This window comes from Malus sylvestris, chromosome 12, assembly GCF_916048215.2.
Source record: "Malus sylvestris chromosome 12, drMalSylv7.2, whole genome shotgun sequence".
NCBI classification, from domain to species: domain Eukaryota; kingdom Viridiplantae; phylum Streptophyta; class Magnoliopsida; order Rosales; family Rosaceae; genus Malus; species Malus sylvestris.
This window is the reverse complement of record NC_062271.1, coordinates 29,011,231-29,026,924: the sequence shown is the minus strand read 5'-3', so window position 1 is coordinate 29,026,924 and position 15,694 is coordinate 29,011,231. Positions and strand designations below refer to the sequence as shown.

The 15,694-nt window shown below is 37.1% G+C and overlaps 2 protein-coding genes across 3 annotated transcripts; both read left to right on the top strand.

Moving 5' to 3' along the window:
* Positions 1 to 581: 581 nt before the first annotated feature.
* Positions 582 to 6,721, top strand: LOC126593212 (uncharacterized). 2 transcript variants are annotated; one of them, XM_050259203.1, is made up of 11 exons: positions 584 to 1,633; positions 1,919 to 1,987; positions 2,254 to 2,475; positions 2,578 to 2,853; positions 2,960 to 3,028; positions 3,390 to 3,878; positions 3,955 to 4,023; positions 4,547 to 4,711; positions 4,807 to 5,023; positions 5,123 to 5,470; positions 6,087 to 6,721. In XM_050259203.1, exons 1-11 carry the CDS (start codon positions 662 to 664, stop codon positions 6,197 to 6,199), a joined length of 3,009 nt encoding a protein of 1,002 aa, XP_050115160.1. In that variant the 5' UTR covers positions 584 to 661; the 3' UTR covers positions 6,200 to 6,721. The 2 variants fall into 2 exon arrangements, with proteins under 2 accessions (XP_050115161.1, XP_050115160.1); XM_050259204.1 differs by lacking the exon at positions 2,960 to 3,028 and having other exon boundaries at positions 582 to 1,633.
* A 5,078-nt stretch (positions 6,722 to 11,799) lies between these two features.
* Positions 11,800 to 15,694, top strand: LOC126593637 (serine--tRNA ligase-like). Its single transcript, XM_050259730.1, has 9 exons — positions 11,800 to 12,130; positions 12,262 to 12,332; positions 13,042 to 13,203; positions 13,287 to 13,392; positions 13,549 to 13,742; positions 14,001 to 14,104; positions 14,187 to 14,370; positions 14,841 to 15,020; positions 15,286 to 15,694. Exons 1-9 carry the CDS (start codon positions 11,998 to 12,000, stop codon positions 15,493 to 15,495), a joined length of 1,344 nt encoding a protein of 447 aa, XP_050115687.1. The 5' UTR covers positions 11,800 to 11,997; the 3' UTR covers positions 15,496 to 15,694.

Below are 15,694 nucleotides of genomic sequence, written 5' to 3'. Positions count from 1 at the left end.
TATCCGTCAATATTTTTACAAATTTACATATCAATATATTCACTGATACCGATATTTTAACATTGAGTGTGAGTTGTGGGTTGAGTGGGTTATGGGTTGGGTGCTTTTTTTTTTTTTTTTTTTAATTTGATTTTTTTTTTCTAATCTTTTTTTTTTTTTTAATTTGAATTTTTTTTTTCTAATCTTATTTTTTTTAAGTGCCCCTAAGTTAATGGAGTTTTGGATGAAATGTAGATAAATTTAGCAGCATGAGAGAATTTAGCTATAAATCAAAATTCAATGAGGTAATTGACCTAAATTAAAATTCACTCATAAAATAAATTCCGGATCTCTTCTATTAAGATCACTGGATCAAGTGATTCGGGTTCTTGAAATTTGATCTAACGGCTAAAGTTATTATAACTATTAAAGGATCTCTTTTTTTAACCATTTGATCAAATTTTAAGAATCCAAATTACTTAATCCGGTAACCTTGGTGAAAGAAATCTGAATCTTTTTCCAAACAAATCGAGCTGAGCTTAAGCTGGATTGGGTCCTGATCCACGTCATACTCCCACATGCAACAACGAGATCTTAACCAGCGCGTAACGGAACATCCCTCCTTAGACGCACAGAAGCAGAGAGAGAGGCCCACACACAGAGCTTCAAAGCCCTCATAGCCATGGCGGAGGTCGACGACGCCGGGGGCTTCGGAGACTTCAAGTTCGTCACCGCCGTCGATCCCAAGCCCAAGATCAACGGACGAGATTCGACCGTCTCGGACGACGATTGGGGCGACTTCGTAACGGACAGCACGAGTCAGATCAAAGCTCAGGCCGTGCTCTCCAATGGAATCACGTACTCCCAGTCACCTCCCTCCCAAATACCCGTCGACCCTTTGGGGTTTTTCGTTCCTAATGGGTCGGCGCCGACCCGAACGGAATCAGAGCCAATCCAAGTTGAGACTGAGCCCGCGAAGGCTGATAAGACTCGGTGGGTAAAGCCGCAGGGAGCTTTGCCGTTATCGTTATTTTGGGAAGAGCAGGAAGAGGACTCCGGTGCGGGTGAGTCCAAGGTTGGGGACGTTGCAAACGAGGGATTTGCGAAAAAGGAGTCGAATTTGAATGTTGAGATCAATGATTTGATTGCAAATTTGTACGGTCATAATCCAAAAGTCGTGGTTCGAAATGGGTCGGATTCGAATTTCGGTCCTGGAGGTCCCAATTCAACAAAAAAGGGGTTGGATTTCAGTGCAAATGGGATGGATTTGAAGTTTGATGCTCCCATTCCGAACGGAAAAGGGAACTTTGGTGGTTTGAATTTTGGTTCGAATGGTTTTGATTTGAAATTTGACGATGTGGGTTCGAATTCAAATACAAGTGTGTCGAATTCGGGTTCTGGTGGTCCTCATACGGTAAAAAACGGATTGAATTTCAGTGCAGATGCATTGGATTTGAAGCTTGATGCTCTGGTTCCGAAAGAAAATGGGACATCGGGTGGCTTGAATTTGGATTCGAATGGTTTTGATTTGAAATTTGATGGGGTAGATTCGAATTCAAATACACTTGGGTTGAGGTTGGATTTGGAGGAAGGAAATGGGGACTTTGATGAGGAGGATGAGGATGGTTGGGAATTCAAAGCTGCGGATTTGAAGGTAAAAGTTGTTTTCTTTGGTGATTTGATGATCTTGTTTATTTAGTCTGGACTCTGTTTGGTTGCTGAGAAAACTGAAGTGAGAAAAAAAAGTAGAACTTCTCCCTCTCTGGTTTGAAATGCGTACTGAATTCTAGGCGGATTAGTGAGGAACAATTCTACTGGCTTTTTAGATTTCTTATAAGCATTGATGAAGATTAAATGGAGCATTGGAAAAACTATGGTCTTTGCATTTGGTACTGTTTATTTATTTTACTCATTGCTTTAATTTTATTCTTCATATCAGGAACAAGGGGTTGTGGAAGTAGCAGGATCGAAAGCGGAATCAAGTGCACACGCACGACCAGGAATCCAGGCGGGTATTGTTTATTGTTGCATGTCTTCATTGTCTTGTTTAGGTGTAGTTTTTGTGTCCCACCATGGAACTTCTCTTTGAAAAGCAGAACTTACTATTTCAATCACCCTCTGTCTCTTCTGTTGTGATTTTTTCATTTCCACACTCAAATAGGGGACTTAGATTTTCTATCTAAATCGAATACTATAGCATGCCATTGAACTTTTAGAAAGAAAAAAAAAACCTGTTCATTTGGTCCCCCAAGTCTGACATTTCTCATTTTGAAGGTTGATGAGAAGTGGCAAGCAAATACTGGAGGAAGTGGATTTAGTGGGGGGTTTTCATTTGATTTCAACCCAAAGCCTGTTACTCAACATAATTTTTTCTTCGATCCACTTTCGAAAAGCAAGCAGAACAGTGCTGCGGATATTCCCAATTCTACTCCAGTTAATGGAAATCTGTGGGAGTTCAAGGATGCATTTTCAGAAACTGGAGCAAAACATAAGTTGGTGAGTTAGTTTTTTATTTTTTTATTTGTATTATTTTTGGTATTTCTGATCTGGTTTACTGAAATGTTGACTATCAAAGAGTGACTTAATTTTTGGTTGTAGGAAGAGGCAAGGGCTGCCAATCCTGCTGGTTTTGGCTCCCGTGCTCATAATGATTTTTTTGCTGCATTTCATGGGGATCCCCACAAGTCTGGAGAAAACTTTGCATTTCCTTTTATCCCGACTTCTAGCAGGAAACATGGTGTAATCTCAGATTCACATTCCAGTGGCAAGAAAGAGGACATTGAAAAAGATTTGAGTAGTTCTCCAGATGTTGGGTCTGATGACAATTTTTGGGAATTTAAGGATGCATTTTCTGAATCTGGATCAAATATTGAGGTAGATGATTCAGTCCGACTTTGATTTGTATTTATATGCATGTTTTTTCATGTACATTAGAAACTTTTAAGGAATTGGAATAGACTTATATTAATTTTGGGTGTAGGGGGAGTTAGTGGTTGGCGGTAATCCTCCCGCCAATATAAAACCATCTGTCATGGGTTTTGAAATCCAGGTACTCACGTCGCTCCTGATCTTTCTTTTATTGACACAATCCTATATGTTTTTGAGATATTTATTTTGTTTTGCTTATCATCTGTAGCTGTTCACTTTAAATAATTTGGAGACTAAGAAAAATTCAACTGTCGCATGTTCTTGAATCATCTAAGTTAGCAACTTTACCATCTTGGTGTTAATGTCGTTGTATTAGTGTACTCTAGAATTCCTTGGTCTAGCTTGTTTTTGCCTCATCAATGTTTAAGCTCTCATTAACAAATTGACAATTGTGCTTGTGGTGTTGAAGTTTTTTGTTCATTTATGCTCTATGAGCAAATGCTCCATACTAATTTTTAATTGTTTTCCCTTCTATTTTACAGCATAATGAGGTAACATTGGAAGAAAATCATCGACGAGCCTTGCCCTTGTCCATTTTTGGAGATGATGAACTAGAGACTGATGATTCCTCAATTCAACAAGATATTTCTTCTCTTACCACTGCATCCCACCAAGTAAATACCAACAAAAGCCCTGCGTCCAATTTATCCATCACGGATCTAATATCAAGCTTATACAGTCAAGTGGACCAGAACACTAACACAATTCATGCGCCGAAACCAACTGAAAGTATTATGGATCCTGCCCCAACCGTTTTGGAATCTAATTTTGGTGGTGATGATTTTGATGAAGATTCTTGGGAATTTAAGGATGCTGTTTCAAGTGATCAAAACCAAACCTCTATTGCTACTCTTGAAGATTCACCTCACGATTCTTCTGCTAAAGTCCATCTAGATAATTATGTGGATTTATATTGCAAATTGAAGGATGAAACATACGGTCTTGCACTCTACCATCTTGAAAATAAAAAGGTTAGTAATTTACTCAGACAAACTTTCTGTTACGAAATTTTAAGTATTAAGTATATGAAATGTGCATTTTTTTTAGAAAGCTCAAAGTGGTGCTACTCTTTCTGGTGAAGATACAACAATAGAGACTATGGAAGAGGAAATCCAGGTTTGTGCTTTAAATGGTCATTTTATTTTCCTTATTTTTTTTATTACCATGTCTTATGCGGCTATGCCCAAGTAAAACTGAATCGACATGTTAGCTAATTGGTCTTATAGCATTTTCAATGGACTTGGTTTTTGAATGAATTCTTTTGTTATGTTTGTAATTTTGTAATAACTTCTTGTTGTAGCTTTTGTATAATAAGTTTCATTAGAGGATAACATGGACTTTTTTACTTCTTTTATGGCTTTATAATACTTCTTTCGTGTTTGGACTATCTTGGGAATCATCATGTGTGAATAGCATTAAGCGTGAAAATCAGGAACTAACGTTGGTGGATTTCATATTTCTGTTAAATAATTGAATATTCGGCTTATTAATTAACTCAATTATTTTTTGTTTGAGATTTGAAACATTCTTACAGAGACCAAATGATATGAGTGTATGATGGTGCTTAAGTCAGTAGTTTTGTGGAGCTTAACACTTTGTAAGTTAGTTTTTCCTAACTTCTTATGGTCTCTTGTTATAGAAATTGTACAATGAACTGCATCAACACAATATGATCTCCGATCAATTCTGGTCAGGGAATCTTTCATCAAGAAATACACACATTCAAGAAGTTCGTAAACTTCTACAGGATCCAAAGTTCCAAGTTCTTGAATCCGAATACCAGTTGTCACAAAGGTTGTCATTGGTATGTATCTTTGCATTGATATGACGTAATGAAAACTTTTGTTATAACGTGTAAGTGGACTTTGCTTGACACTGCTTATACTTTGGCTTTGATAGGCAGAGAATGATTTGAGATCTGCTGTTGAACTTTCAAGACACGCGGCATCCATGTTAAGGATTCTTAGATTGGGATCAACTGAGGAACAATCTAACTTCATTTCCACCTGGTCTCGAATAGTCTCCTTTTGCGCTGAAGAGTTGAAACATGGTTCTCTAATTTGGAGGCAATCATTAGAAGCGAATGTTCAGAATCAAATACTATCTGAACCTCAAGGTACCCCATAAAAAATTGTTGTTGATGGATTTCATAATTTATGTTACTTCTCAAAATTTTCTGATTAATTTTTTGTTTTTATCTTTTGTGGAAACATAGGCAAGCAGTATATTGTTGCCCTTGGAGAAATTTACAGAGTAGTTTTAGTTCTTGAAGCGTCTGCCAAACTTTACAAGTCATGGATTCTATTACATTCTTCAAACTGTTTTAGTTTTTTTTCTCTTCTGAACGAGTGCTCTACTTTATGGTCAAGTTCGGGACTTGATGAAGCTCTCAAGAGCATTTCGGATGCGATTGATTTTAAATATGACGAGACCGTTGCTGCACTACTAGATTCCATGACATACATTCATCATCTGGATGCATTTGCTCTCCAAAACCAAGTTGTTGTATATGGCCAAGAACCTATTTGTTCGCTAACACTATTAACTGCAGGAGCCGTGCCAGGTATGCAGAAGTTGATTTTAATCACCAACCGTCATTTCATTACACCTGGCCATGCGATGAATCTCTCTCAACTCTTTTGGTGCTTGCATCGTACATGTCCAGTAAACTTTTGTCCAGTTTAACAATCCTTACCAGACACCAAGCAACACTAAATTTCTTTGTTGCTCATTAAGATATGATTATTTGAGTCAAACTAGTAACATTGTGGAAAATTTCTAAATATTTAGAGATACTTTAGTGAGTTTGAAGTAGTCCCTTTTCAGCTTACCTTTTTTGCAGCGTTAGTATGTTGAAACTGTTGGTAGTTTGGTCATCACTCTTTTGGGTGATAAACTAGGATACCTGAGATGCATACTTGATTTACGTCACCTAGTAAACTCGGTCCTTTTTTCTCTCAAGAAAAGTGTCATAAAACTATTAGCAGTATAGGCGCATCCGCTCACTAGTAAATGTACATCTTCACATCTGAAATCCTCGCTGTATTTTCATATTCATCTCGAACCTATGTTTTGTGTTTCTACTCTTTTAATGTATATGTATTGTGTTTCTGCCCTTTTAATGTATATGTTTTGTGTTTCTGCTCTTTTAATGTATTAGTTTGGTTTGTATGTTTCAGGTATTAAAATGGTGATGTGGAATGGGGAACACTACTTATTGACGCTTGCGAACTTGTGGGCAAATTTAATTAGTCCTAGTCCTCCGGAATTGCCCCACTTGAGTTATAGCTGATCGCAGAATCATGCTCGAGGAATATGAGGACTTTTGACACGCTCTTTGGCGGAAAATAGCCGCTGCATCTCTCCGTTCTCTCTAGAATTTGGCTTTGCCGGACTGAAAAAGCATGACGATCTTTCAGAAAGAACGGTGGTGGCTTCCCAACAACACGATTAGGAAGAAATCTGATCCGAAACACAGTAGGCTGCTCAGTTTGATCCGACCAAACCGTTATCCGATTCTTGTGTTTCAAGCTTGCCATTCATTTTTGTGTAGCTATTGTACGATAGTGATTCGATGTAGAAATTGTTTTTGTATCAGTGTGTGTGTACTTGTGTTTCCGAAGGTAAAACCGGGTGAATAAGGAAAGCATCCTAGAGCCCGGTTTTAGAATTTTGAAACGAGGAAGAAAAATAGGATGTTACATATGTTGGTGCAAAATGGAAATAGAACCTTTTTGTGGTGTAGTACTTAATAATATACTTTGTATTGTGTTTATGGACAAGGATCCTCCTGTGATCATGATTGTTCATCGTACATTGTGCGGTCAGTTTTTGTTAAGTACTATTTATATTTAATTTTAAATTTTAAATGATTTCTGATCGCATGATGTACGCTGAACGATCATGATCACGGGGTCCCCTGAATCCCTAAGAAAAGGATCCGGCGAGGATCCTTTTCTTGTGTTTATAACATGGATGAGCTACAAGGTTATATACTTTGTATTGTGTTTATAACATGGATGAGCTACAAGGTTGATACGTCCTTAACTTATAATATATAATTAATAAATAAACACAGATGCATGAGTGAAAACTGTAACACCACATAACAAATTTTTTAAGGCTCGAAGAGTAGGCCTTATGCACACACAAATCGATCCCCAATATAAAGCGAGGCTTGTTTATTGATTTGTCCTACGAAATTACCATTTAGTCTCACTTTGTTAGCTGAATCTGTCAAAATTGTGTCATTTCACTTCATTAACGTCCACTAGCTCATCTCTGCCAGCATGGTACGAAATGTCCACACTGTCTTTTCATTTCATTTTCATGAGGTACAATTGACAGAAATAGGGTGAGGGGACTCAATTTGACAATTTCAGTAGAAGAAGAGAGATAAATTATGTTTAAAGGGATAAAATGAGACTAAAAGTCAATTCCAAAAGGTAACTAAATAAACCTATAAAGTAATTACTACTACCTCACCATCGTGAAAGAAAAAGCGTCAAATGCAACCAGTCGTACATAAGAACTTGCCGTATTTTAAACTAAAACTTAAAAATAACCAAACAATGTTACGTAGAAAATTTATAAACCAACCAGGGTCATGCAAAAAACCTAAAACACGTGACATAAGATTATTCCAAAGCGAAATGATTGGAGAATTTGACTATCTTGTCGGAAATGCTCTAACCTCCACCCACATTTGGTGCTAAAGCTTGCTCTCCTGCACCAGAGGGCAATGGTGAAGAAGCACTCTGAAAGTAAACATTCTCTCCAGATTGCCGGTCAAATCCTTAATCCGCTTCAGCTGCGTATCAAAACGGTGGTGTTATACAATCATCTATGATCCCGAGTTGGCTAAATCCCAGCTCAAAGTAGCGTGTGAGCAGAAAACAAAGTTGTTGTGGCTGCTGAATTGAATGAGGATGGAACCGAAGACCCGGTTGAGGTCTTTTCGTCGAGAGCTTGCTCTTGGAAAAGGATTGAAGCCCCCCTCCCACATTACCCGGGAGCTCTTCGGGTGCAGGAAGGCAATTTCGAGTACATGGAGTTTGCACGGTTTGATAAAAAAGAAGACAATGTTGACAAGGATGTGGTTTTTAGCGGGCAATATAGGCTCTTTGGGATTAACTCGAGTGTGAATGTAACTGAATATATATGTTGAGAGTCTGCGTCCGCTCTTGTCCAACATTTCAGATGAACCACAGCCTCCAGTAGCAACGCCTGTCACACATCTGGTCACTGTCGAACAGGTTCCTGTGAAAGCCGCTCGCACTAAATTCACTCTATGGAAATCACCATTTCGTTCGGTCCTCAGGAAATTAAAGAGTGCAAGGATTGGTAGACAGAACTGCGATCTTTCCACCTGTTTTTCTGTTCGATAACAAAACCTATATCCCACACTTTGGATGATCATGGAGAAAGGCTTTGTCTATGTTTCTCGTTTTCATTTCGATTGAGGTACAAACTGATCCTCCCTCTGTGGATGCAATACACGGCCACTTAGTAACCGGATGTCTTTCTCGAAATCATAATAATGAAGTATCACATGAGCATTCATACGACGATGTTCATCCAGCATACCAACGGCTGGGAGTAGGGTACGTAGTGTAGGATCAATGACATGGCAGATTGATAGTTTTGTAATTTAGTTTTACAACTGAGTCTGTTGTGCAGTCAGGATTTATACGTCTACGATTTAGTACAATGTAATGTTGTTGATAATGTGCGGTTACTGCAGTATTTACCGAATTCTCTTTGTTATGCAACAGATTTACTCTAGTTAAATTGAACCAAAACAATATGTTTTTATACGATTTATTTACCGTAGCATTTCTTGAAAGATCATTGTGGTTGGAAACATATGATTAGTGACCAAATGACTTTTTCTAAGCTTGTTTAACCCGAACTTTGTGATGTTCAGATAAATATCCCCTACCAAACTGTGTCCATGGTTTCGGGTGCTCTGGAATGATGCCGCGGAGAAGAAGTACGATCTAGAAGGATGTTTTCCGACATCTCAGACATACAGAGAACTATTTGCTGCATGCTCCAGGACTACCAAAGGGAAGATGGTGTGGAGATACCAAAACTTTTACAGCCGTACATGCATGGAAACACATTCCTCCTTTTCAAGAACAAACTTCCCCTCAATCTCAAGCCAAAGGGAAGGGAATCGAGAAATCGAAAAAGGCCTAAAGTCGCCGGTTTGTGTAGAGTTTCCTTGGTGAAAGTTGGGTTATTGCATACAGAGTGATAACAATTTCTAGTGAAACTTTTAAGAAATTTCTAAATTCAAATTCCTCCATCTTTTATACCAGCGTTATTTTGCCTTAAACTAGTCTAAATTGCGAAGCAGGAGATTTGAATTGGCTTTAATCATGCATGACTTGCTACATAATGTGAAAATTATTTCGTGTTAACATCATACCATATGCATGATGTTGTATTTACTTTCGTATGAGAAAAATGAAAACGAAACATGCGTTTAGAAAAGAGATAAAGAAGTTGAGAGGTAAGTTTTAGCGGCCATGATTGCATGAGCAACAATCGTATTCGCAATCACCGGAGTGATACCCCTCATTTGAATTGAACTACTCTTTATTCCAACCCGCATTGAGATCCACACTGAGATATTGAGGGAAACTAAAAAAAATTTGCGCTCATTTTACAAACGAAATAAACCACCTACATCTCCAAATGCATGTCGTTAAACTTGACCACCTTACCTCTCTTATATGATTCAAGTCCAACTGATAATTATAGTCTCCATTTACGAGCTCATCAACGGGCGGAACGAATTCTTGAAAGTGGTAGAAGGTAGTTTTGTGCGAGTATTGAGGCTTGACCTAGTTTCCTTTTAAATCAACATATCATATCTCGTGGTTGACATTTCACAAATTACTCAGACAACATGGGAATCTTCAACAAAATATCTCTCTCAATTTTGTTATGAACAATGGAGGCGACCAACCATCACCAAAGGATGTGTTCATTATAAAACTCATCAGTTTTGTAAAGATAATGTTTTTCAACAACATATGTACCAAGATAATCAAGAATATGTGATATATTTGACAGTTTTGAGAAAGAAAAAAAAAAGATTTAAAATCTATTTTGGTCATTTTGAATTTTAGTTGGTGTTTGGAGGTGAGGGTAGAATGTATGGATAGATCTCAATCCCACAAGCTCGTTGGCACAAATGACACCCAATTCAGAGTTAGAACAAAGAATTTAGAAACGTTTAAATTTTGAGGGTATTGTCATCATTTTGACTAAAAGTTACTATAACTATAAGTCTAACCTCAAAAATCAAAAACACTAAAATGAAAAGTTCTTCCCAAATCAGACCCAATTAGAGCGATCGGGTAAACTTAGCCCGTTTGTGACCCAAACTTTGACTTGGCCGGCCACCATTTTGGGTGATACTATAACTAGCAGATAATAATCATGCTCCCTACTTGTTAATCTCGATAATATCGTATGTATTAAAGGAAAATACTTTCAACCATTAGGCAATCTCTAATCGAAGGAGGGCCAAAGGTTTCCCTTTAGCCCTATAGCTTTATAAGAAATTATATTTTTAATGAGCAGTGATATGCCATATTTTATGGGAGTTTAAACGAAAAGTCCACGATACTGTTAACTTTAACAAAAAATCATATTTATACACTAAAAAGTCAAACATGTTACTATTCACTTTACCCTTTATTTTATCCTTATCATTAAAACTCAAAGTTTTCAAGCTATTTTCATTAGTTTTCCTATATTTTATAAGGAGTTTTAACGAAAAACCCACGGTACTATTAATTTTAACGAAAAACCACATTTTTACACTAAAAAGTCAAACTTGGTACTATTCACTTTACCCTTTATTTTGTCATTATCATTAAAACTCAAAGTTTTCAAGTTTTTTTTTATTAGTTTTCCTTATTTTATATCATCTTCAACCGAGGAGGCCAAAGAGTTATAGGCCAAACATAACTCTTTGACAAAAAACCATCTCCAAATGACCAAAGGGTCATAGGCCAAACATAATTTATTATTTTAATTAAATTAATATGGTTAATTAAATTAAACTACAATCTAAAAATAAGGTTTTCGAACATATTTTAAGTGTCACTTGTCGCCAAATCTCAATAATTTTTTTGATATGATTTCGAGTAACACGTGTCGCTAACGTGAATAACTCTAAAGATTTCTTATATTTATGTAATCTCAATAATTTTTTGGATAGGATTTCGAGTGACACATGTAGTTAAAGTAAGTAACTCTCCATATTTCTTATTTTTATGTAATCTTAATAATTTTTCAGATAGGATTTCGAGTGCCAGTCGAGATGTAAGTGGTTGTGCAAATTTTAGATATAATTCTTATCTACGTGGCACTTTTTATCTTCAACTTTCAATGTTGTAGGAATGGTGTAGGTATTTATAGAAAAAAAAAATAGATTTTTTATTTTTAAATTCATTCAAAAAAAAAAATTCAAATTACAATGGTAACCTGATGACAGCATGACGTTAGCTAGTCGTTGCTAGTTGGCGTCATACTAACACCAGGTACTTGTTGGCATTCAAATGGGATGAGTTGAAACGCTGGCAAACTGTCAAGTTTGACATTTTGGCGCTGGAGGGCGGGCCAAATGTCAAGCTTGACATTCTGGCGCTAGAGGGCTGGGCTGAAAGGCTGGCTGAAAATGGTCAGCCCGGGCCCACAAGCCTTTTGACCTAATCCCCGGTTGGAGATGATTTTCGTGTCATTCCGAACTATTTTTAGCTCTATAACTCTTTGATCGAATCGTTTGGAGATGACCTTAGTGAATAAAATCTCCAAACAGACCTAATAAAAAACAAAATAAAATAAAATAAAGTGAGGCCGATAAAAATCGGGTCGAAGATATGGCCATGGGAAATCGGGGCGGAAATCCAAATCATCGACCCTAAATAGGGAAAATCAAATAAAATACAAGTAGGGTTTTGGGGATCACTCTCACTCAGTAAGGATTAGCGTTACTTGTGCGTTGTTCTTCAGCAAGCATCCAACTTTTTCGGATTCCAAACTTCAATCCGCAGTCGGAAGAAGAGAAAGATGCTGGACATCAATCTGTTCAGAGAGGAGAAGGGCCACAACCCCGAAATAATCCGGGAATCTCAACGACGACGTTTCAAAGGCGTCGAGATCGTCGACGAGGTCATCCAGCTCGACAAAGAATGGCGACAGCGTAATCCCCCATCTCTCTCAATCCATTTCTCTATTTAAAAGCTTGAGTTTTTCATGAGCTTTGAGATTTATTTTGAATTAATTAATTACGATTAAAGTATTGATTTTCGTGGTGAAATGATGAATTTTTAGGTCAATTCGAGCTCGAGAGCCTTCGGAAAGAGTTCAACAAGATCAACAAGCGAGTTGCTCAGCTGAGGATTGTGAGTATTTTTTTTTTCCTATTTGAATGTTATCTTGATGATCGGTTGTTTTCCGAAAATACATCCTTAAGGTTATTAAATCCTGAATTTTTGGACTGTACATGTGTTTAGAAACTCAGAACAACTTATGAAACTCGTATTTGCGAAACAATTATCAAATGATAATAATTGTCTTGGCACCATAAGTTAGGTCAGTTTTAGTAGATTTTCCCACTAGGTTTTGATTGCCTTGATTTCATGTTGCTAGTGAATATTGTAGAACTTTGAGAATTTGTTCTCAGATCACTGACTTTGAAAAATAAGTTCCATTGATTTTGTAATGGATGAGGAAATTGCTTAACGAGGGTCGGGGTGGTGGCATGGAATTGCGGTGGTGATTTTGATGCTTAATTGAGTGTTTATATTATTGTGGCTACTACTGAACTTGTAAGCATATGATTGTAAAGCAGGCCCCTTTGCATATACAGATATTAGAATGTGTGTGGAAATTTGATTGAGAATGTTATCCCGATTCTAGAAACCTAGGTCATTAAAACATTGAATAAGATTTTTTTTAATCCCGCTTTCTCTTAAAAATAAGAACGGATTCTTATAGGGCCATCCAGTGCAGTTTGACTGAGTTTGTTTTCTTTAAGTATGTATGTTTCTATTCTAATACATTGGTTATGTTATCTATGGACTGGATGTTAAAAAATTTCTGGATTAAAAGGCAGGAGAGGATGCAACTGAGGTGATTAAAGACACAGAGGAAAATAAAAGGTTGGCAGCAGAGAAAGAAGTTGAAGTGCGAGAAGCTTTAACACAGTTGAATTCAAAACTGGACATCATTGGAAACCTTGTGCATGATTCAGTTCCCTTTAGCAATGATGAGGTAATGTTGGGTACATTGATTTTTCTTTTGCTATGGGTCTATGTAATTCTTATTTTTATATGTGGTGTTTTTATGTATTTTAGGAAAATAATGCTGTGATTAGATCATGGGGTGACAAACGAGTGGAGCCAAAACTCAAAAACCATGTTGAACTTGTTGAGCTTCTTGGGATCGCAGACTTGAAGAAAGGTATTGAGTTCTCTCTCTTTCTGGGTCTATAGGGTTTGAAAGAATTGGAAAGTTATGGATGATATTGCATTTTTACTTCTTATGACATGTATAATCTCTAGATTCGCCTAGTTCCGCACTAGCCTGTTTTTAACTCAATCTGCTTAAAATGTATAGGCGCTGAAGTGGCAGGAGGTAGAGGTTTTTACCTGAAAGGTGTTGGTGTACGCCTTAATCAAGCTCTGATAAACTTTGGTCTTGATTTTCTTGAGAAAAGGGGATATACAGAACTGCATACCCCATTTTTCATGAGAAAAGATATCATGGGAAAATGTGCTCAATTAGCACAATTTGATGAGGAACTTTACAAGGTAGCTTTTGGTAATATTTGCCAATAGTTTTTGTTTTATAGGGCCATATAGAGTTGGCACCCAAGCTTTTTGTTGTAATTGTGAAATTTTAACTTACAAATATATGGGCCTTGTTTTGTGTTAACTTGTCAAGATACTAGAATTGGTTCGTATTGTGGATGTTTTTCATTCTAAATTTTTAATGATCCATTGAAATCATATTTCCTACATTTGGTTTGCTTAACGTGAGGATGACTTTAATTTATTTTTGTGGAACAGGTTACCGGTGAAGGTGATGACAAATATCTGATTGCTACATCTGAACAGCCACTTTGTGCATATCATATAGATGATTGGATCCATCCATCCCAGCTACCCTTAAGGTAGTAACATTTTGTTGGAAAATTTATGTATAAAAGATGATATTTGTATTCCATTCATTAATTTTTTGGTTTTTTTTCTCAGATATGCGGGATATTCATCTTGTTTTCGTAAAGAAGCTGGTTCACACGGTCGAGATACCTTGGGAATTTTTAGGGTTCATCAGTTTGAGAAAGTTGAACAGTTCTGTATTACAACCCCAAATGGCAATGATTCTTGGGAAATGCACGAGGAAATGATAAAAAACTCTGAGGAATTTTATCAAGCGGTACAGCTTTTTCCCTTGAGAACTTATTTCCTTTTCATACTTTTGCTTTTTGATCAAGTTTGGGAACGACGATTTAGTGACTGGGTGACTTTGGAATGCCAAATGGCATCTGTAGCACATACCCCATGTTTAAGTTTACGTTTATTCTACTTTTGGGAGGAAAATATTTGAATTGCATGGTTGTCACTGTATTGGTTGAGAGATTGATGCAGATACACCTGCTTATTGTAAACCAAAGTTGGATGCCTTTTTATGGATCTGATTAATGTAGATGAAAATCTTCTGTTTAGTAGTTGTTGAGAGTTGAAATGTGAGGAAGAGTTGTCCCACATCGGTGAGGGACAAGATTTGCTATGTGCTTATATGGTCATGGGCTACTCCCCATATTGCCAATTGGTTTTATGGTGAAACCTCAATTTCATCAATAGTGTTATTTCTGAGTATGATATTTTGAATTTTGTCACTTGCAGTTAGGGCTCCCCTATCATATTGTGTCCATCGTTTCTGGTGCTTTGAATGATGCCGCAGCAAAGAAGTATGATCTGGAAGGATGGTTTCCTGCATCTCAGACATATAGAGAGCTGGTTTCTTGTTCAAACTGTACGGACTACCAGTCAAGAAAGTTAGAAATTCGATATGGGCAGAAAAAGGTAGGTTAAATCTGACATTTATCACATATTTCTGATTACTGCAGACTGTACTTCTAATTAACATAAAGATTGATTATGTGTGCCTCAGAAATTTAATTAGAAAGAAGATAACCACTTACTTTTACCGTAGGTCATATACCATTGAACTGTATGCTCTGATCAAATTTAGGAAATATTCTGTTCATATGGTGTTTATTGAACTTAAGAAGGTTTTGTTGTTACCTATTGAAATATTATTTTCACTCGAGCCTTTGTGCTTTTACAGAGCAACGAGCAGACAAAGCAATATGTTCACTTATTGAACTCAACTCTTACTGCGACAGAGAGAACCATGTGCTGCATTCTCGAGAACTACCAGACCGAAGAGGGTGTAAATGTACCAAAAGTTCTTCAACCTTTCATGGGTGGAAAGGAGTTCCTACCGTTCAAGGAGAAACCGGTCCCTGAAGTCAAAGGGAAGAAATCGAAGGCCTAAAATTCATAATTTTTATAGTTCTTCAACCTTTCTGGATATATCGCGTGCGTAAACCCGTCGACTGATTGTTCTGAGAAACTCTGAAACCCAAAGTCCATGTCTTGATGTAACGAATTAAATATACTTAGAGCTTGTATACCTTCTGATTTCTGATATGCATGGTTCTGTCTGATAAGGCGGATGCTTGACCCCCAAGAAA